Raw genomic sequence first — 22,079 nt, 5'->3', positions numbered from 1 at the left:
CTCCATGTGACATGTTGCTATGGGATGCCATTAGCTGCATTATTATCCTTTATTCCAGACATATGTGTTCTGTTACTCCTCATTTGTGTCACAGTTTCAACCTACATATTTAGTTAGCAAGCTAAATATTTAGTGTACTGACTGAACAGCTATATGTAGCTCAGAGCTAACGTTTTAGCTTAAAGCTACATTTCTAGGTTTAAAACAAAATCTTTAGCTTTCTAACTGATGAAGTGAGTGTAGAAAATAAATCTCTGTGAGCCAAAAGCGTTGAGCTTTTCTTTGTCTTTTAATAAACTGATAGATAAACACGAAAAGGATGAAGCGGATTTCCTTTAGCCGAACTGGATCCGTTCTAGACTGGTCCCGCGGGACAACATGGACTCAACATTCTGGTTCTGAAGTTCCAGAACATTTCAGCCACAGCTTCTCCTGCTGACTTCCTATTTATAGCCGCTGACGGCCTCGTCAGAGCGTCGCCTTCCTGTTGTCATAGCAACCGACCAGACTTTACAGCACCACCCTGTGGGAAGAAGGTGAACTGCAGGCGGAGATTCTTCACTCATGAAAATCAGCAATAATTACAACTTTAAGATCAGCAATGAGACTGGTGACACATTTCCCAGAATGCACTGCGTTAGCTCTGCAACTTCTGCTGGAGGCTGATCAGCTGCTCCATGTTGATGCTGCTGCCGCCGCACACGATCACCAGCAGGGGGCGCAAGGGAGTCGGGAGACGGCCTGGAAAACAAACCAGAATTTGGTCACAGGCCAGGTTCTGAAGACGTGATGAAGGTTCTGCTCCGGTTCGGTCCTCAGCTTCTTTATACCCAAATGTTTCTGAGTCATGACATGCGCAAATACAAATATACTCTACGTGTTGTTTTCTTTGATAAATGAGTAATAATTAAATCTCAACAGTAACAAAAATGAAACAAGTAAAAATAAAAAATATGAACACAAATTTATAAAAAGTCTAAATTAAAACGTAAACATAAATAACAAAAACACATCTAATGAAAACTAAAATAAAACACATGAACTACTTAAAAACAGATAGATATATAAGAGATGAAATAAAAAATAAAATTTATTAAAATAAATTATAAAACACATTTTTTGAAGACATACACAAAATGAAGAAAAATACATAGAAAAAAATAAATACATGAACAAAAATTTAAAATAAATATATTAAAAACTAAAATATAGAAATAAAATCAAAAAGAACAAAAACAGAAGCTAAAAAGACCATAAAAAGCAAAAGAAAAAACAATGAGCTCGGCGGCCGCCTGCCTTGGGCCTGCAGTCTGGGGATCAGGCCGCTGTAGACGGCGGCCAGCGCTGCTCCGCACGCCATCTCCACCAGAACCCGCTCCTCATCTGGAACACAGCACACGTCCTTCAGAACCGGAACCGGAGCCAGATGTGTGCGGCGGGAAGCCACTGACCCAGGAACATCTGGACGGCCCTCAGCGCCTCCTGGTCCGTCACCAACTCAGAGATGATGGTCGCCTCGCCGCTCTGGCTCAGCTCAAAGGCTCTGCGGCAGACCGTCTTCGCACCCAGACACTTGGCTTCGCTGGGGACAGAGGCAGAGACAGGAAGGAGACGTGTTTCTTAAAGTCACACTTCTGTTTCCTTCTTCATTTTTCTTTTACTAAAGCAAGAAATAATTATTCAGACAGCAGGATCTGCTGGTTCTGCAGGATCTACTGGTTCTGCAGGATCTGCTGGTTCTGCTGGATCTACTGGTTCTGCAGGATCTGCTGGTTCTGCAGGATCTGCAGGATCTGCTGGTTCTGCAGGATCTGCTGGTTCTGCAGGATCTGCTGGTTCTGCAGGATCTGCTGGTTCTGCAGGATCTACTGGTTCTGCAGGATCTGCTGGTTCTGCAGGATCTGCTGGTTCTGCAGGATCTGCTGGTTCTGCAGGATCTACTGGTTCTGCAGGATCTGCTGGTTCTGCAGGATCTACTGGTTCTGCAGGATCTACTGGTTCTGCTGGTTCTGCAGGATCTGCTGGTTCTGCAGGATCTGCTGGTTCTGCAGGATCTGCTGGTTCTACTGGTTCTGCAGGATCTGCTGGTTCTGCTGGTTCTGCAGGATCTGCAGGATCTGCTGGTTCTGCTGGATCTGCAGGATCTGCTGGTTCTGCTGGATCTGCAGGATCTGCTGGTTCTGCAGGATCTACTGGTTCTGCAGGATCTGCTGGTTCTGCAGGATCTACTGGTTCTGCAGGATCTACTGGTTCTGCAGGATCTGCTGGTTCTGCTGGATCTGCAGGATCTGCTGGTTCTGCAGGATCTACTGGTTCTGCAGGATCTACTGGTTCTGCAGGATCTACTGGTTCTGCTGGTTCTGCAGGATCTACTGGTTCTGCAGGATCTGCTGGTTCTGCTGGTTCTGCAGGATCTGCAGGATCTGCTGGTTCTGCTGGATCTGCAGGATCTGCTGGTTCTGCTGGATCTGCAGGATCTGCTGGTTCTGCTGGATCTGCTGGTTCTGCAGGATCTGCTGGTTCTGCAGGATCTACTGGTTCTGCAGGATCTGCTGGTTCTGCAGGATCTGCTGGTTCTGCAGGATCTGCTGGTTCTGCTGGTTCTGCAGGATCTACTGGTTCTGCAGGATCTACTGGTTCTGCAGGATCTACTGGTTCTGCTGGTTCTGCAGGATCTACTGGTTCTGCAGGATCTACTGGTTCTGCTGGTTCTGCAGGATCTACTGGTTCTGCAGGATCTACTGGTTCTGCAGGATCTGCTGGTTCTGCAGGATCTGCTGGTTCTGCAGGATCTGCTGGTTCTGCAGGATCTACTGGTTCTGCAGGATCTGCTGGTTCTACTGGTTCTGCAGGATCTGCTGGTTCTGCTGGTTCTGCAGGATCTGCAGGATCTGCTGGTTCTGCTGGATCTGCAGGATCTGCTGGTTCTGCAGGATCTACTGGTTCTGCAGGATCTACTGGTTCTGCAGGATCTACTGGTTCTGCAGGATCTACTGGTTCTGCAGGATCTACTGGTTCTGCAGGATCTGCTGGTTCTGCTGGATCTGCAGGATCTACTGGTTCTGCAGGATCTACTGGTTCTGCAGGATCTACTGGTTCTGCTGGTTCTGCAGGATCTACTGGTTCTGCAGGATCTACTGGTTCTGCTGGTTCTGCAGGATCTACTGGTTCTGCAGGATCTACTGGTTCTGCAGGATCTACTGGTTCTGCAGGATCTACTGGTTCTGCTGGTTCTGCAGGATCTACTGGTTCTGCAGGATCTACTGGTTCTGCAGGATCTACTGGTTCTGCTGGTTCTGCAGGATCTAAGCTCATCTGTATGTTGTCATAGCAACTGAGGCGACCACGACAACCAGGCCTGCATGATCGGCCAATCAAAAGCAGCCAATGGGCTCAGAGCTGGACCAACCTGGTGATGTCATCCAGAGTCACCAGCTCCCCCGCCTTGATGGCGGCGTTGAAGCAGTCGGCCCCCACCGTTTCCATAGCGATGACAGGCACGTCCGCCCAGCCGGCGTCCTTCAAGCCGCGGACGACGCCGCACAGCAGGCCCCCGCCCCCCACCGACAGCAGCACAGCGCCGGGCCGGACCCCGGGGCCCAGGGCGGCCGCCGCCTCCACCACCACCGAGGCGTGGCCCTCCCTGGAGAGACAGGGGACATGCTGGGTCTGAGCAGGGGTCAGAGGTCAGGGGCCAGGGGGGTACCTACCACAGCAGGGGGTGATCAAATGGAGGAACGAAGGTCAGCTGCTCCGCCTCCGCCATCCTCAGAGCTTCGGCGTTGGCGTCGTCCCAAACCTGACGGTTAGAGACAACAAACATCCAGGTTTCAGAGGTCAGGGGACCGGCAGGTCAGGCGCCTCCTGATGCAGGTCGGCTCTGACCTTCCCGGCGACCTTGACGGTGGCGCCCTGCTCCTGCAGCCTGCGGACCATCAGCGGGGGGGTGGAGGACGGCACCACCACGGTCGCCGGGAGCCCCATTTTTCGGGCCACATAGGCAGCGGCCATCCCGGCGTTCCCACCTGTAGAGATACCCTTTACCACGACGCCCGTTAGCAGGACGAGGCGCCGTCACGGGTCAGAGGTTACCTGAAGAACACACGACTCCCTTGGAGCGGCTGGCGAGCTGCAACAACACACGGAGCGTCAGCAGCAGACAGGCAGAGTTGGTCCAGGCGGAGTGACGGCGCCCCCACCTGCTGGCAGAGATGTCCTACGCCGCGGATCTTAAAGGAGCCGGATGGCTGGCAGTTCTCCATCTTCAGGTAGACGGCGGTGCCCGCCATCTTGGACATGCTGACGCTCTCCAGCAGCGGCGTGTTCACGTGGAAATGCTCCGGCATTCCGCCCAAAATGAGTCTGAGACGAAAACAACGTTTAGATTTCGAAGGAAGATTTGGGGCCTACAGCCTCCGCCAGACCCCTGAGTGTGACCCTGACCCCTCTAGGGGTCACCACAGAACTAGAAAGGTTCACCGGTCAACAGGCCCTGTGAGACAGAGCACATTCCCACACTGCATTATTCCCACATACAGAGGATCCTGATTTCCTCATTTCAAAGAGTTTTTCAGCATTCCTTAATGTCTCCAAGTTTTTTAGATACATCATTTCCCCAACTGCACAAATAGAACAAGTCTAAATATGAAGTTGCTGGAAATCTCCTTGAAGTAGAGAAAACATGAAGCGGAAGTGCGCTTTTATTTTGAACGCAGCACGGAAATGGTGGCGCCGTAAGGTGTGATATCTCCCTTTCCAAGATGGCGAACTAGTTAACGTGTTCGCCATGTTGGGAGGGGCATCCATACTTGGTCAAAACAACTCTATCTAAAACTGACCAAATAAACAGTAAGTTAGCACATTAAACATGTTCATCAATACTATAAAATATTCCTTCATATGCACGATTTATACACAGCTAGCAAATAGCTTCCTGTTATGAAACAGGTGATTAAATACAATTAATATGAACTCACGTTTGGAGAAGAGCGGAGGACGTTCAATAAGTAATAGGATGATTTAGAAAATAAAGCTGTTAACAGGAGGAAACATGACAAAAAAAGCTGAATATAGAACCAGCTGCATGCTAAACACGTAACATGTAGCCTAATTAATATAGCACTTCCGTTGGACTTCCAAATTAAAGAAAATGTCTTCATTCAAATATTATTTTACTTAAAACTATATTTATCCGCTGTCTGTCAACTAATGATAAACATCATTCCCTGATAACCACAATTACCACCAATAATGAAGAAGTAAAACTCTAGACAGAAGTTTACGTTGAAATCCTAGATTCGCAATGCTTTTATTTTGAAGGTTTCATGTGCTCGGGATTTAAAGGCTTCAAACAAATAAAAGCGAATATTTTAGCTTTCAGAACCAGAACAAACAGTTCTACAGAAATGATTCCTGTAGTAATGAGAGTTTTAAATGATCCAAACTTACCTGCGGAGGCGCAGCTGACAGGTGAGTCCAGAGCGAAAAGCTGAACTTTTATGACCATCTAAAGTCCGCAGTTTATTACATGTACTTCCTGTCGTGCGCGCGCATCTCACATTAAGGCGTGTTTCATGCAGAGACAAATATGTGGAGTGTGTGTGTGTGTGGAGTGTGTGTGTGTGGAGTGTGTGTGTAGTGTGTGTGTGGAGTGAGTGTGTGTGTGGAGTGTGTGTGTAGTGTGTGTGTGGAGTGAGTGTGTGTGTGGAGTGTGTGTGTGTGGAGTGAGTGTGTGTGTGGAGTGTGTGTGTGTGTGGAGTGTGTGTGTGTGGAGTGTGTGTGTGTGGAGTGAGTGTGTGTGTGGAGTGTGTGTGTGTGGAGTGTGTGTGTGTGGAGTGTGTGTGGAGTGTGTGTGTGTGGAGTGAGTGTGTGTGGAGTGTGTGTGTGTGGAGTGTGTGTGTGTGGAGTGTGTGTGTGTGGAGTGTGTGTGTGTGGAGTGAGTGTGTGTGTGGAGTGTGTGTGTGTGTGAGTGTGTGTGTGTGGAGTGTGTGTGGAGTGTGTGTGTGTGGAGTGTGTGTGTGTGGAGTGTGTGTGTGTAGTGTGTGGAGTGTGTGTGTGTGTGGAGTGTGTGTGTGTGGAGTGTGTGTGTGTGGAGTGTGTGTGTGTGTGGAGTGTGTGTGTGTGAGGAGTGTGTGTGTGTGGAGTGTGTGTGTGGAGTGTGTGTGGAGTGTGTGTGTGTGTGGAGTGTGTGTGTGTGGAGTGTGTGTGTGGAGTGTGTGTGTGTGTGGAGTGTGTGTGTGTGAGGAGTGTGTGTGTGTGGAGTGTGTGTGTGTGGAGTGTGTGTGGAGTGTGTGTGTGGAGTGTGTGTGTGGAGTGTGTGTGGAGTGTGTGTGTGTGGAGTGTGTGTGGAGTGTGTGTGTGTGGAGTGTGTGTGGAGTGTGTGTGTGTGGAGTGTGTGTGTGTGGAGTGTGTGTGGAGTGTGTGTGTGTGGAGTGTGTGTGGAGTGTGTGTGTGTGTGGAGTGTGTGTGGAGTGTGTGTGTGGAGTGTGTGTGGAGTGTGTGTGTGTGGAGTGTGTGTGTGGAGTGTGTGTGTTTGAATGGAAGTTTTGCCTCAAAATGCAAAATATTTCATAGGAAGTTTAATCAGAACCAGATGAACAGAAATGTTAATTTGTTTCATATTTAAAGCAATAAAGAGAAATCTGTCCAGTAATGTTCTGAGCAGTTTTCTGACCGTAGTGTCTGTGTTGACATAAATACTGGATGTTTCTGAAACACTGAAGGAAAGCTTGAAAGTCTGAGAATCGGTGAGTTTTAAACACAATTCTTAATGTTTTATTTGACTTTAATAATGCATCTCAACCGGTCATAAAGCAGCATCTGGAAACAAAATGCTTGTAAAATAAAAATATTAATGTGAACATAAAATTCAGGCACATCCAGTCCAGCAGGTGGAGCTGCTGATCCAGCCCATACATAAATCTGTCCACTGGATGGCAGCAGAGTCTCCACAGTAACAGAACTGATTGTAATGAGAAAAGCAAAGGTTGGCTAAATGAAGCAACATGAAGGAAAATAAAACATGGCAACAAGCAGCAGAGAAGGTTCAGAAGCCCAGAACGACTCAGATCCGACGTTCTGACTGAATGTGACCCAGAACCTCTTATGAACAGATGCAGACCGCTTCATTAAACCGTCATCTTCACTTCCTGTTTCCTTCCTCTGATTCTTCAGGTGACCTTCCAACCTGACACACCCTGGGTCATCTTCCTCTGCCCTTCATCTTGACCTCAGAGGTCAAGAGAGGAAGAGCCGTTAGTGGGCTGCTGAAGGTCAACATGTGCTTTGCTGCTTCCTCTCAGAACCAGCCCTACACTCCTCCTCTTCCTCATGGGGCCGGACTTCAGGCCAGTGACCTCTGTCTGGGTTTGATCCGTGGGTACAGCTGCAGAGAGGTCAACAGGTCATTACAGGCTGATCCTGAGGAAGCCAGGATCAGCCTGGTGAGGAAGGCTGTCTCACCCCCAACAGGTTCCTCGCCACGTATCCCTCGCGGTCGTCCAGCCTGGCCCACCACCAGTCCGTCTCGGTATCGTCATGGCGACGCAGCACGGTGACGGCGTCGCCCTCGCCGAAGGACAGCTCGTCGTCCCGCTGCGCGGCATAGTCCCACAGCGTGTACGCCGCCCCCTTGTTCATGACGCCCAGCTTCTCCTGGACGCCTGCGGAGGACGAAGCGGACGGACAGGTGAGTCCGGACACGGCGCCGGTACCTGGACGTCTCCAGCTCCACCCACCGTAGAGGAACTGGGAGCACTGGCTGAAGCCCTCCTCCATCTCCTCACACTTGTCGGCCGCCGTCTCCACGTCGCTGATGGTGGTGGCGAAGATGGCGGCGCCTGACTCCACCAGCATCTTACAGAGATGGACGCTGTTGCAGGAAGCGGCGCAGTGCAGCGGAGTCCTGCGCGACAGACAGGAAGAGACTATTAGATGACCCCTGATGACCCCTGACAGCCCCTAGAGACAATATGATGACCCCAAGATGGCGGTCCAGAGGACAGAGGAGGAACTGACCAGCCGTCGCTGTCGGCCGCGTTCACGTTCACTCCAAAGTCCAACAAGAACTTGACGATGTGGTGATGACCGGCGCACACGGCGTTGTGAAGAGGAGTGATGCCTTCGTCGTTGGGCATGCTGGGATTCTCCACCTGCAAGAGCCAGAGTCTAGGGTCAGAGGTCAGGTCAGCCTGCAAGAAAACCAGAAACATCTGTGGCTCCAAAAACAAGAAACCTTTGAGTCCCTGCAAATTGTTTGGACTGGAACCAAAGGAACCAGAGGAACCTCTGGGTGGAACCAGGCGGTACCTCGTAGATGACCCTCTGGACCAGGTCGAACTCTCCCTCCAATGAGGCGTCCAGCAGCAGAGCCAGGGGGTTGAACTTGACCCTCAGGCCATGACCTGTTCGCTCTGAGGACGGCTTCTTCAGGTTGGTCCGCTTCACCTGGAGACACAAGCAACCTGGTGACCATGGTGACAAGGTGGCAGCGCCTGAGGGAGTCTGGGTCAATATGTACCTTTGCACCTGAAGGGAGAGCAGCAGGTGCTGGAAGTGACCCGTAAGCAGAGCCAGTACCTCCCTGGTTCTGGTTCTGGACCTCGGACCTCTCTGGTTCTGGAGGAGAGCCGGGTTGTGTTGAGGGAGGCGGGTTGGTGGTGCTTTCTGTTTCTATTGGTGTTTCCGTAGTAACGGAGGGTGGAGAGGAGTGGCAGGACTCTGAGCTCAGGTCCTGACCTTTGACCTCTCTGGGTACTGCCTTGTCTCCCTGGTCCAGGCTCCCGTTGGCTGAACGGACGCCGTCCCCATCCCCAAGAAGCCCGTCCGGCTGGTAGAAAGGGTTCCCTGGAACAGAGGAGAACAATTCTGAGCCCCTGGAACGACCGAGTCCAGAACCTCAACAGAACCTCAACCGAGTCCTACCAGAACCGCCCTCCATGCCTCCAGCCAGCGTGTTGAACCTGCACCATAAAACACCTTCATCAGCCCCAATCTGCAGCAGTGGCCAACGCATGCTGTAGATGCTAATGCTAGCTCTGCTAATGCTAGCTCTGCTAATGCTAGCTCTGCTAATGCTATCAATCAAATCAAATGTTATTTGTATAGCACATTTCAGCAGCAAGGCATTTCAAAGTGCTTTACATCATGAACACAAAGTCATGCATCATATAATAGACAATACATTGTTACATATTACATTTCTAATAAAAATCTAAACAGGTGTGTGTTTAGTTGAGATTTAAAGGAAGTCAGGGTTTCTGCTGTTTTACAGTTTTCTGGAAGTTTGTTCCAGATGTTTGGTGCATAGATGCTGAAAGCTGCTTCTCCTCTCTTGGTTCTGGTTCTGGGGATGCAGAGCAGAACCAGAACCAGAACCTGAGAGTCTGGAAGGTTGATACAACAACAGCAGATCTTTAATGTATTGTGGTGCTAAACCGTTCAGTGATTTATAAACTAACAACAGTATTTTAAAGTCTATTCTTTGAGCTACAGGGAGCCAGTGGAGGGACTTTAAAACTGCTGTTATGTCTCTATCTTCCTGGTTCTAGTGAGAACAGGAGCAGCAGCTTCTGGATCAGCTGCAGCTGGAGGATTGATTTGTTACATTAGATAATGCTTCAGCATTATAAAAACATGTTATTTAGTAGAAGCTAAATATACTGTGAAGAATTCAGACCCTAACTTCATCACAGATGTCAAAACAGCCGAGTAAATTAGCCAAGAATTAGCTCCTCTATTTGCACATTAGCTGGATGGTGGTTTCCACCGAGACGCTGGACTCACCGCTGGTACAGCAGCTTCTGGATGTTGGGCCCCTGGGGGCCCTCGGGTTCGGTGATGGAGCTTCTCTTCTTCAGGGGCCGTGGAGCGTTGCTGAGACGGCGCCGCAGAACCTCAAGGTCGGCGTCGTTCTGGTACCGCAGCTGCGAGTGGGCTGAGGAGACAGCAGACCAGGATGAGCTGTGGTTTCCTGATGAAGGTCCAGTTAACCACCAGAACCGCCAGTCAGTCTGACCGGGCCTATCACCATGGCAACCTAAGTTAGGTCCTGTGTGAGAGGAGCAGATGGAGCGGGGAACCCACCGACGGGCATCAGCTTGGTGGGGCTGAGGGGACGAGGGAAGCCGTCCACGCCGGGCGGAGGAAGGACCGCGCCGTCTCTGGCTTCATCCTGCGGGACGGGGGCCGAGGACGGGACCACGGGCTTCCCGTAGACTGTGGAGACAGAGCAGACGGTGGGACGGGTGGTCGGCCCGGTCAGACCCGCGGCGGTTCTGAGGCGGTTCCGACCTGCCCTGACGGCGGCCCGGTTCCCAAGAGGGCCCGGGTTCTTGGCCTGAGGCTGGTGCAGGTACATGCTGTAGATGGAGCTGCTGTTCATGGTGGCGGGGCCCTTCCTAGGGGACTGCGGCCTGGACGGCGGCTCCGGGACGTAGGGACGCACCGCCACCGCAGGAGGGGGGTCGGTCCGCTCCGACTGGAGGGACAGCGGGGAGGACGATGCAGAACCTGGACACAGAACCAGAACCAGCTGCCAATACCTGACGACTAGCTAGCTGTTAGCTAAACTCCAGCTGTTATCCAAGCACTGTCTGTTAGCCAAATGCTAACTGTCAGTGAAAGTACAGCTGTTAAAAGAACCCTCGTGGTTAGCGAGGACCCAGCTGTTAGCTAGACGCTAGCTGTTAGCTAAACATGTCAACGCTAGACTGTTTTCTATTAAATATTGTCATGTTTTCATTGTTTTCTATGGATTTCAGAGAATATGAAATTACAATGGAAATGAACATGAGAAATATGAGAAAAATAAATATGTGAAGAAGTTTCTCCTGTAGCGGTCTGTGTTGCAGCGGTTACAAAGAAAGCATCTGACTGAAGAAGGAGATTCTTAGGGTTCTATTGCAGAACTCTGGTTCTGATGGGGTACCAGGGATTGGACTCTCTGGTACCAGCCCAATCATAATTATTACATCAGTATTTCCCGTCTGAGTCTCTGGGCGGTACCTGGGTTCTGGTTGGGGACACGCTGTGGCGATGAAGACGAGGAGGAGGAGCCAGCGGGGGGGCGGGGCCAGCCCAGCGTACCAGGCGCCGAGCGCGGCAGGGAGCTGCAGTGGTGGGCCTGCTGGGCCTGCTGGGCCTGGTGGGCGGTGCTGGGGTACGTCCCGTAGCCGGAGGGTCGCAGCTGCTGGGAGGACCAGAACCTGACTCACTGCGTCTCCATAGCAACCACTACATGCATCAACCAGCTGGCACCAGATGTTTACATACTCCCCATCTGACATGAAACCGGACTGAACCACCTGGTTCAGGTCCAGTTTACCAAGCTGGTTCTGGATCCAGAAAAGTTCTGCATCATAAAAACCTTTCAACCATTTCATTAAAGTTGACCTTTAACCTTTAGCACCAGGATCAAGTCCATTCTTACTCACAGAACCACTGGAACTGGTCCTTCCTCACAGAACCTTCCAGTCGGGTCCAAACCAGAAAACCCGTTTGGACCCGACTGTCTAGCAACACAGCCCCACGGCATGATGCTGCCACCACCATCATGCGTTACAATAGGGATGGAGGGACAAAACCAGGAGACAAAAACAGAGTGAGAATCAGCCTATCAGAAGCTCACAAAGCCATGACATCGCCACGGGGGCGGGGCTTAGAAGCACAGTGCTCTCCAAATGCTTAGGGAACTGGAACAGCTTGTGGGATCCGGTTTCCTGTCAGACAGAGCGAACAGTCTGGGTCAGAAGAACAAACGGTACCGGTTCTGGACTGCAGGTCCTCCAGTCGGCTTCAGTCAGGCTGATGTTGGGCCACGGAGCGTCACTGACTGGACAGGAAACAGAAGAAAGACAACCAGGTCAAGAAACAGCCTGTACATTCACCAGAGACAAGCAGAGACAACTAAAGACAACCAGAGAAAACTGAAGACAACCAGAGACAATTGGAGACAACTAAAGACAACCAGAGACAACTAAAGACAACCAGAGACAACTGAAGACAACCAGAGACAACTAAAGACAACCAGAGACAACTGAAGACAACCAGAGACAACTGATGACAACCAGAGACAACTAAAGACAACCAGAGACAATTGGAGACAGCTAAAGACAACCAGAGACAACTAAAGACAACCAGAGACAACTAGAGACAACTAAAGACAACCAGAGAAAACTGAAGACAACCAGAGACAACCAGAGACAACTAAAGACAACCAGAGACAACTAAAGACAACCAGAGACAACTAAAGACAACCAGAGACAACTGAAGACAACCAGAGACAACTAAAGACAACAAGAGACAACTGAAGACAACCAGAGACAACTGAAGACAAACAGAGACAACTAAAGACAACCAGAGACAACTGAAGACAACCAGAGACAATTGGAGACAACTAAAGACAACCAGAGACAACTAAAGACAACCAGAGACAACTGAAGACAACCAGAGACAACTAAAGACAACCAGAGACAACTGAAGACAACCAGAGACAACTAAAGACAACCAGAGACAACTGAAGACAACCAGAGACAATTGGAGACAACTAAAGACAACCAGAGACAACTAGAGACAACTAAAGACAACCAGAGAAAACTGAAGACAACCAGAGACAACTAAAGACAACCAGAGACAACTAAAGACAACCAGAGACAACTAAAGACAACCAGAGACAAATGGAGACAACTAAAGACAACCAGAGACAACTAAAGACAACCAGAGACAACTGAAGACAACCAGAGACAACTAAAGACAACAAGAGACAACTGAAGACAACCAGAGACAACTGAAGACAAACAGAGACAACTAAAGACAACCAGAGACAACTGAAGACAACCAGAGACAATTGGAGACAACTAAAGACAACCAGAGACAACTGAAGACAACCAGAGACAACTAAAGACAACCAGAGACAACTGAAGACAACCAGAGACAACTAAAGACAACCAGAGACAACTGAAGACAACCAGAGACAATTGGAGACAACTAAAGACAACCAGAGACAACTAGAGACAACTAAAGACAACCAGAGAAAACTGAAGACAACCAGAGACAACTAAAGACAACCAGAGACAACTAAAGACAACCAGAGACAACTAAAGACAACCAGAGACAAATGGAGACAACTAAAGACAACCAGAGACAACTAAAGACAACCAGAGACAACTGAAGACAACCAGAGACAATTGGAGACAACTAAAGACAACCAGAGACAACTAAAGACAACCAGAGACAACTGAAGACAACCAGAGACAACTAACGACAACCAGAGACAACTGAAGACAACCAGAGACAACTGAAGACAACCAGAGACAACTGAAGACAACCAGAGACAATTGGAGACAACTAAAGACAACCAGAGACAACTAAAGACAACCAGAGACAACTAGAGACAACTAAGGACAACCAGAGACAACTGAAGACAACCAGAGACAATTGGAGACAACTAAAGACAACCAGAGACAACTGAAGACAACCAGAGACAACTAGAGACAACTAAAGACAACCAGAGACAACTGAAGACAACCAGAGACAATTGGAGACAACTAAAGACAACCAGAGACAACTGAAGACAACCAGAGACAACTAAAGACAACCAGAGACAACTAAAGACAACCAGAGACAACTAGAGACAACTAAAGACAACCAGAGACAACTAGAGACAACCAGAGACAACTAAAGACAACCAGAGACAACTAAAGACAACCAGAGACAACTAGAGACAACTAAAGACAACCAGAGAAAACTGAAGACAACCAGAGACAACTAGAGACAACCAGAGACAACTGAAGACAACCAGAGACAATTGGAGACAACTAAAGACAACCAGAGACAATTGGAGACAACTAAAGACAACCAGAGACAACTAGAGACAACTAAAGACAACCAGAGAAAACTGAAGACAACCAGAGACAACTAAAGACAACCAGAGACAACTAAAGACAACCAGAGACAACTAAAGACAACCAGAGACAAATGGAGACAACTAAAGACAACCAGAGACAACTAAAGACAACCAGAGACAACTGAAGACAACCAGAGACAATTGGAGACAACTAAAGACAACCAGAGACAACTGAAGACAACCAGAGACAACTAACGACAACCAGAGACAACTGAAGACAACCAGAGACAACTGAAGACAACCAGAGACAATTGGAGACAACTAAAGACAACCAGAGACAACTAAAGACAACCAGAGACAACTAGAGACAACTAAAGACAACCAGAGACAACTGAAGACAACCAGAGACAATTGGAGACAACTAAAGACAACCAGAGACAACTGAAGACAACCAGAGACAACTAGAGACAACTAAAGACAACCAGAGACAACTGAAGACAACCAGAGACAATTGGAGACAACTAAAGACAACCAGAGACAACTGAAGACAACCAGAGACAACTAAAGACAACCAGAGACAACTAAAGACAACCAGAGACAACTAGAGACAACTAAAGACAACCAGAGACAACTAGAGACAACCAGAGACAACTAAAGACAACCAGAGACAACTAAAGACAACCAGAGACAACTAGAGACAACTAAAGACAACCAGAGAAAACTGAAGACAACCAGAGACAACTAGAGACAACCAGAGACAACTGAAGACAACCAGAGACAATTGGAGACAACTAAAGACAACCAGAGACAACTGAAGACAACCAGAGACAACTAGAGACAACTAAAGACAACCAGAGACAACTGAAGACAACCAGAGACAATTGGAGACAACTAAAGACAACCAGAGACAACTGAAGACAACCAGAGACAACTAAAGACAACCAGAGACAACTAAAGACAACCAGAGACAACTAGAGACAACTAAAGACAACCAGAGACAACTAGAGACAACCAGAGACAACTAGACAACCAGAGACAACTAAAGACAACCAGAGACAACTAGAGACAACTAAAGACAACCAGAGAAAACTGAAGACAACCAGAGACAACTAGAGACAACCAGAGACAACTGAAGACAACCAGAGACAATTGGAGACAACTAAAGACAACCAGAGACAACTAAAGACAACCAGAGACAACTAGAGACAACTAAAGACAACCAGAGACAACTGAAGACAACCAGAGACAATTGGAGACAACTAAAGACAACCAGAGACAATTGGAGACAACTAAAGACAACCAGAGACAACTAGAGACAACTAAAGACAACCAGAGAAAACTGAAGACAACCAGAGACAACTAAAGACAACCAGAGACAACTAAAGACAACCAGAGACAACTAAAGACAACCAGAGACAAATGGAGACAACTAAAGACAACCAGAGACAACTAAAGACAACCAGAGACAACTGAAGACAACCAGAGACAATTGGAGACAACTAAAGACAACCAGAGACAACTAGAGACAACTAAAGACAACCAGAGAAAACTGAAGACAACCAGAGACAACTAAAGACAACCAGAGACAACTAAAGACAACCAGAGACAACTAGAGACAACTAAAGACAACCAGAGACAACTGAAGAGACAACCAGAGACAACTAGAGACAACCAGAGACAACTAAAGACAACCAGAGACAATTGGAGACAACTAAAGACAACCAGAGACAACTAAAGACAACCAGAGACAACCAGAGACAACTAAAGACAACCAGAGACAACTGAAGACAACCAGAGACAATTGGAGACAACTAAAGACAACCAGAGACAACTGAAGACAACCAGAGACAACTAAAGACAACCAGAGACAACTAAAGACAACCAGAGACAACTAGAGACAACTAAAGACAACCAGAGACAACTAGAGACAACCAGAGACAACTGAAGACAACCAGAGACAACTAAAGACAACCAGAGACAACTAAAGACAACCAGAGACAACTAGAGACAACTAAAGACAACCAGAGACAACTAGAGACAACCAGAGACAACTAAAGACAACCAGAGACAACTAAAGACAACCAGAGACAACTAGAGACAACTAAAGACAACCAGAGAAAACTGAAGACAACCAGAGACAACTAGAGACAACCAGAGACAACTGAAGACAACCAGAGACAATTGGAGACAACTAAAGACAACCAGAGACAACTAGAGACAACTAAAGACAACCAGAGACAACTGAAGACAACCAGAGACAATTGGAGACAACTAAAGACAACCAGAGACAACTGAAGACAACCAGAGACAACTAAAGACAACCAGAGACAACTAAAGACAACCAGAGACAACTAGAGACAACTAAAGACAACCAGAGACAACTAGAGACAACCAGAGACAACTAAAGACAACCAGAGACAACTAGAGACAACCAGAGACAACTGAAGACAACCAGAGACAATTGGAGACAACTAAAGACAACCAGAGACAACTAAAGACAACCAGAGACAACTAGAGACAACTAAAGACAACCAGAGACAACTGAAGACAACCAGAGACAATTGGAGACAACTAAAGACAACCAGAGACAACTGAAGACAACCAGAGACAACTAAAGACAACCAGAGACAACTGAAGACAACCAGAGACAATTGGAGACAACTAAAGACAACCAGAGACAACTGGAGACAAATAGAGACAACTGGAGACAACCAGAGACAACTAAAGACAACCAGAGACAACTGGAGATAAATAGAGACAACTGAAGACAACAAGAGACAAGCAGAGACAACTGAAGACAACCAAAGACAACTGGAGACAAGCAGAGACAACTAGAGACAACCAGAGACAACTACAGACAACCAGAGACAACTAGAGACAACCAGGGACAACTACAGACAACCAGAGACAACTGGAGACAACCAGAGACAACTGGAGACAACCAGAGACAATTGGAGACAAGCAGAGACAACTAGAGACAACCAGAGACAACTACAGACAACCAGAGACAACTGGAGATAAATAGAGACAACTGAAGACAAGCAGAGACAACTAGAGACAACCAGAGACAACTAAAGACAACCAGAGACAACTGGAGACAAATAGAGACAACTGGAGACAAGCAGAGACAACTAGAGACAACCAGAGACAACTAAAGACAACCAGAGACAACTGGAGACAAGCAGAGACAACCAGAGACAACTACAGACAACCAGAGACAACTGGAGATAAATAGAGACAACTGAAGACAAGCAGAGACAACTAGAGACAACCAGAGACAACTAAAGACAACCAGAGACAACTGGAGACAAGCAGAGACAACTAGAGACAAGCAGAGACAACTAAAGACAACCAGAGACAACTGAAGACAACCAGAGACAATTGGAGACAACTAAAGACAACCAGAGACAACTAAAGACAACCAGAGACAACTGAAGACAACCAGAGACAACTAAAGACAACCAGAGACAACTAAAGACAACCAGAGACAACTAAAGACAACCAGAGACAACTGAAGACAACCAGAGACAACTAAAGACAACAAGAGACAACTAACGACAACCAGAGACAACTAAAGACAACCAGAGACAACTGAAGACAACCAGAGACAACTGAAGACAACCAGAGACAATTGGAGACAACTAAAGACAACCAGAGACAACTAAAGACAACCAGAGACAACTAGAGACAACTAAAGACAACCAGAGACAACTGAAGACAACCAGAGACAATTGGAGACAACTAAAGACAACCAGAGACAATTGGAGACAACTAAAGACAACCAGAGACAACTAGAGACAACTAAAGACAACCAGAGAAAACTGAAGACAACCAGAGACAACTAAAGACAACCAGAGACAACTAAAGACAACCAGAGACAACTAAAGACAACCAGAGACAAATGGAGACAACTAAAGACAACCAGAGACAACTAAAGACAACCAGAGACAACTGAAGACAACCAGAGACAATTGGAGACAACTAAAGACAACCAGAGACAACTAGAGACAACTAAAGACAACCAGAGAAAACTGAAGACAACCAGAGACAACTAAAGACAACCAGAGACAACTAAAGACAACCAGAGACAACTAGAGACAACTAAAGACAACCAGAGAAAACTGAAGACAACCAGAGACAACTAGAGACAACCAGAGACAACTGAAGACAACCAGAGACAATTGGAGACAACTAAAGACAACCAGAGACAACTAAAGACAACCAGAGACAACTAGAGACAACTAAAGACAACCAGAGACAACTGAAGACAACCAGAGACAATTGGAGACAACTAAAGACAACCAGAGACAACTGAAGACAACCAGAGACAACTAAAGACAACCAGAGACAACTAAAGACAACCAGAGACAACTAGAGACAACTAAAGACAACCAGAGAAAACTAGAGACAACCAGAGACAACTAGAGACAACCAGAGACAACTAAAGACAACCAGAGACAACTAAAGACAACCAGAGACAACTAGAGACAACTAAAGACAACCAGAGACAACTAGAGACAACCAGAGACAACTAAAGACAACCAGAGACAACTAAAGACAACCAGAGACAACTAGAGACAACTAAAGACAACCAGAGAAAACTGAAGACAACCAGAGACAACTAGAGACAACCAGAGACAACTGAAGACAACCAGAGACAATTGGAGACAACTAAAGACAACCAGAGACAACTAAAGACAACCAGAGACAACTAGAGACAACTAAAGACAACCAGAGACAACTGAAGACAACCAGAGACAATTGGAGACAACTAAAGACAACCAGAGACAACTGAAGACAACCAGAGACAACTAAAGACAACCAGAGACAACTAAAGACAACCAGAGACAACTAGAGACAACTAAAGACAACCAGAGACAACTAGAGACAACCAGAGACAACTAAAGACAACCAGAGACAACTAGAGACAACTAAAGACAACCAGAGAAAACTGAAGACAACCAGAGACAACTAGAGACAACCAGAGACAACTAAAGACAACCAGAGACAATTGGAGACAACTAAAGACAACCAGAGACAACTAAAGACAACCAGAGACAACCAGAGACAACTAAAGACAACCAGAGACAACTGAAGACAACCAGAGACAATTGGAGACAACTAAAGACAACCAGAGACAACTGAAGACAACCAGAGACAACTAAAGACAACCAGAGACAACTGAAGACAACCAGAGACAATTGGAGACAACTAAAGACAACCAGAGACAACTGGAGACAAATAGAGACAACTGGAGACAAGCAGAGACAACTAGAGACAACCAGAGACAACTGGAGATAAATAGAGACAACTGAAGACAACAAGAGACAAGCAGAGACAACTGAAGACAACCAAAGACAACTGGAGACAAGCAGAGACAACTAGAGACAACCAGAGACAACTACAGACAACCAGAGACAACTAGAGACAACCAGGGACAACTACAGACAACCAGAGACAACTGGAGACAACCAGAGACAACTGGAGACAAATAGAGACAACTGGAGACAAGCAGAGACAACTAGAGACAACCAGAGACAACTAAAGACAACCAGAGACAACTGGAGATAAATAGAGACAACTGAAGACAACAAGAGACAACTAAAGACAACCAGAGACAAGCAGAGACAACTGAAGACAACCAAAGACAACTGGAGACAAGCAGAGACAACTAGAGACAACCAGAGACAACTACAGACAACCAGAGACAACTGGAGATAAATAGAGACAACTAGAGACAACCAGAGACAACTAAAGACAACCAGAGACAACTGGAGACAAATAGAGACAACTGGAGACAAGCAGAGACAACTAGAGACAACCAGAGACAACTAAAGACAACCAGAGACAACTGGAGACAAGCAGAGACAACCAGAGACAACTACAGACAACCAGAGACAACTGGAGATAAATAGAGACAACTGAAGACAAGCAGAGACAACTAGAGACAACCAGAGACAACTAAAGACAACCAGAGACAACTGGAGACAAGCAGAGACAACTAGAGACAACCAGAGACAACTAAAGACAACCAGAGACAACTGAAGACAACCAGAGACAATTGGAGACAACTAGAGACAATTGGAGACAACTAAAGACAACCAGAGACAACTAAAGACAACCAGAGACAACTGAAGACAACCAGAGACAACTAAAGACAACCAGAGACAACTAAAGACAACCAGAGACAACTAAAGACAACCAGAGACAACTGAAGACAACCAGAGACAACTAAAGACAACAAGAGACAACTAACGACAACCAGAGACAACTAAAGACAACCAGAGACAACTAAAGACAACCAGAGACAACTGAAGACAACCAGAGACAACTAAAGACAACAAGAGACAACTAACGACAACCAGAGACAACTGAAGACAACCAGAGACAACTAAAGACAACCAGAGACAACTGAAGACAACCAGAGACAACTAAAGACAACAAGAGACAACTAACGACAACCAGAGACAACTGAAGACAACCAGAGACAACTGAAGACAACCAGAGACAACTGAAGACAACCAGAGACAATTGGAGACAACTAAAGACAACCAGAGACAACTAAAGACAACCAGAGACAACTGAAGACAACCAGAGACAACTAAAGACAACCAGAGACAACTGAAGACAACCAGAGACAACTAAAGACAACCAGAGACAACTGAAGACAACCAGAGACAATTGGAGACAACTAAAGACAACCAGAGACAACCAGAGACAACTAAAGACAACCAGAGAAAACTGAAGACAACCAGAGACAACTAAAGACAACCAGAGACAACTAAAGACAACCAGAGACAACTAAAGACAACTAAAGACAACCAGAGACAAATGGAGACAACTAAAGACAACCAGAGACAACTAAAGACAACCAGAGACAACTGAAGACAACCAGAGACAATTGGAGACAACTAAAGACAACCAGAGACAACCAGAGACAACTAAAGACAACTAAAGACAACTGAAGACAACCAGAGACAATTGGAGACAACTAAAGACAACCAGAGACAACTAAAGACAACCAGAGACAACTGAAGACAACCAGAGACAACTAAAGACAACCAGACACAACTGAAGACAACCAGAGACAATTGGAGACAACTAAAGACAACCAGAGACAACTGGAGACAAATAGAGACAATTGGAGACAACCAGAGACAACTACAGACAACCAGAGACAACTGGAGATAAATAGAGACAACTGAAGACAACCAGAGACAACTGAAGACAACCAAAGACAACTGGAGACAAGCAGAGACAACTAGAGACAACCAGAGACAACTACAGACAACCAGAGACAACTAGAGACAACCAGGGACAACTACAGACAACCAGAGACAACTGGAGACAACCAGAGACAACTGGAGACAAATAGAGACAACTGGAGACAAGCAGAGACAACTAGAGACAACCAGAGACAACTACAGACAACCAGAGACAACTGGAGATAAATAGAGACAACTGAAGACAAGCAGAGACAACTAGAGACAACCAGAGACAACTAAAGACAACCAGAGACAACTGGAGACAAATAGAGACAACTGGAGACAAGCAGAGACAACTAGAGACAACCAGAGACAACTAAAGACAACCAGAGACAACTGGAGACAAGCAGAGACAACCAGAGACAACTACAGACAACCAGAGACAACTGGAGATAAATAGAGACAACTGAAGACAAGCAGAGACAACTAGAGACAACCAGAGACAACTAAAGACAACCAGAGACAACTGGAGACAAGCAGAGACAACTAGAGACAACCAGAGACAACTAAAGACAACCAGAGACAACTGAAGACAACCAGAGACAATTGGAGACAACTAAAGACAACCAGAGACAACTAAAGACAACCAGAGACAACTGAAGACAACCAGAGACAACTAAAGACAACCAGAGACAACTAAAGACAACCAGAGACAACTAAAGACAACCAGAGACAACTGAAGACAACCAGAGACAACTAAAGACAACAAGAGACAACTAACGACAACCAGAGACAACTAAAGACAACCAGAGACAACTAAAGACAACCAGAGACAACTGAAGACAACCAGAGACAACTGAAGACAACCAGAGACAATTGGAGACAACTAAAGACAACCAGAGACAACTAAAGACAACCAGAGACAACTAGAGACAACTAAAGACAACCAGAGACAACTGAAGACAACCAGAGACAATTGGAGACAACTAAAGACAACCAGAGACAATTGGAGACAACTAAAGACAACCAGA

The 22,079-nt window shown here is 46.7% G+C and overlaps 2 protein-coding genes across 11 annotated transcripts in view; both read right to left on the bottom strand.

Moving 5' to 3' along the window:
* Window positions 1-270: 270 nt before the first annotated feature.
* sdsl (serine dehydratase-like) lies at window positions 271-5,679 on the bottom strand. 2 transcript variants are annotated; one of them, XM_055053376.1, is made up of 9 exons: window positions 5,449-5,679; window positions 4,200-4,362; window positions 4,093-4,129; window positions 3,886-4,025; window positions 3,711-3,799; window positions 3,410-3,643; window positions 1,452-1,582; window positions 1,297-1,383; window positions 271-741 (listed from the first exon to the last, which is right to left on the bottom strand). In XM_055053376.1, the coding sequence occupies exons 2-9, from the start codon at window positions 4,344-4,346 to the stop codon at window positions 638-640; spliced, it is 969 nt and encodes a 322-aa protein (XP_054909351.1). In that variant the 5' UTR covers window positions 4,347-4,362; window positions 5,449-5,679; the 3' UTR covers window positions 271-637. The 2 variants fall into 2 exon arrangements, with proteins under 2 accessions (XP_054909351.1, XP_054909352.1); XM_055053377.1 differs by lacking the exon at window positions 5,449-5,679 and adding an exon at window positions 4,977-5,409.
* A 1,068-nt stretch (window positions 5,680-6,747) lies between these two features.
* Window positions 6,748-22,079, bottom strand: part of LOC129374665 (apoptosis-stimulating of p53 protein 1-like) — a 44,698-nt gene continuing 29,366 nt past the window's right edge. For 7 of the 9 annotated variants that reach the window (XM_055053183.1, XM_055053186.1, XM_055053185.1 and 4 more), the window contains 12 exons: window positions 11,763-11,830; window positions 11,005-11,188; window positions 10,291-10,509; window positions 10,084-10,215; window positions 9,784-9,934; window positions 8,923-8,960; window positions 8,519-8,844; window positions 8,308-8,445; window positions 8,017-8,150; window positions 7,737-7,903; window positions 7,462-7,661; window positions 6,748-7,384 (listed from right to left, as the gene is read on the bottom strand). In XM_055053183.1, coding sequence (XP_054909158.1) covers window positions 7,343-7,384; window positions 7,462-7,661; window positions 7,737-7,903; window positions 8,017-8,150; window positions 8,308-8,445; window positions 8,519-8,844; window positions 8,923-8,960; window positions 9,784-9,934; window positions 10,084-10,215; window positions 10,291-10,509; window positions 11,005-11,188; window positions 11,763-11,830 — 1,799 coding nt within the window. In that variant the 3' untranslated portion in view covers window positions 6,748-7,342. Of the gene's footprint in view, window positions 7,385-7,461; window positions 7,662-7,736; window positions 7,904-8,016; window positions 8,151-8,233; window positions 8,446-8,518; window positions 8,845-8,922; window positions 8,961-9,783; window positions 9,935-10,083; window positions 10,216-10,290; window positions 10,510-11,004; window positions 11,189-11,762; window positions 11,831-22,079 lie in introns of those variants that run through there. The other 2 variants (XM_055053184.1, XM_055053190.1) reach the window with 2 other exon arrangements.

The sequence above is a fragment of the Poeciliopsis prolifica genome, unplaced genomic scaffold, assembly GCF_027474105.1.
Source record: "Poeciliopsis prolifica strain line A6 unplaced genomic scaffold, Auburn_PproV2 SCAFFOLD037, whole genome shotgun sequence".
NCBI lineage: Eukaryota > Metazoa > Chordata > Actinopteri > Cyprinodontiformes > Poeciliidae > Poeciliopsis > Poeciliopsis prolifica.
Note: the sequence above shows the minus strand (reverse complement) of the source record. Positions and strands in the feature narration are given on the sequence as shown.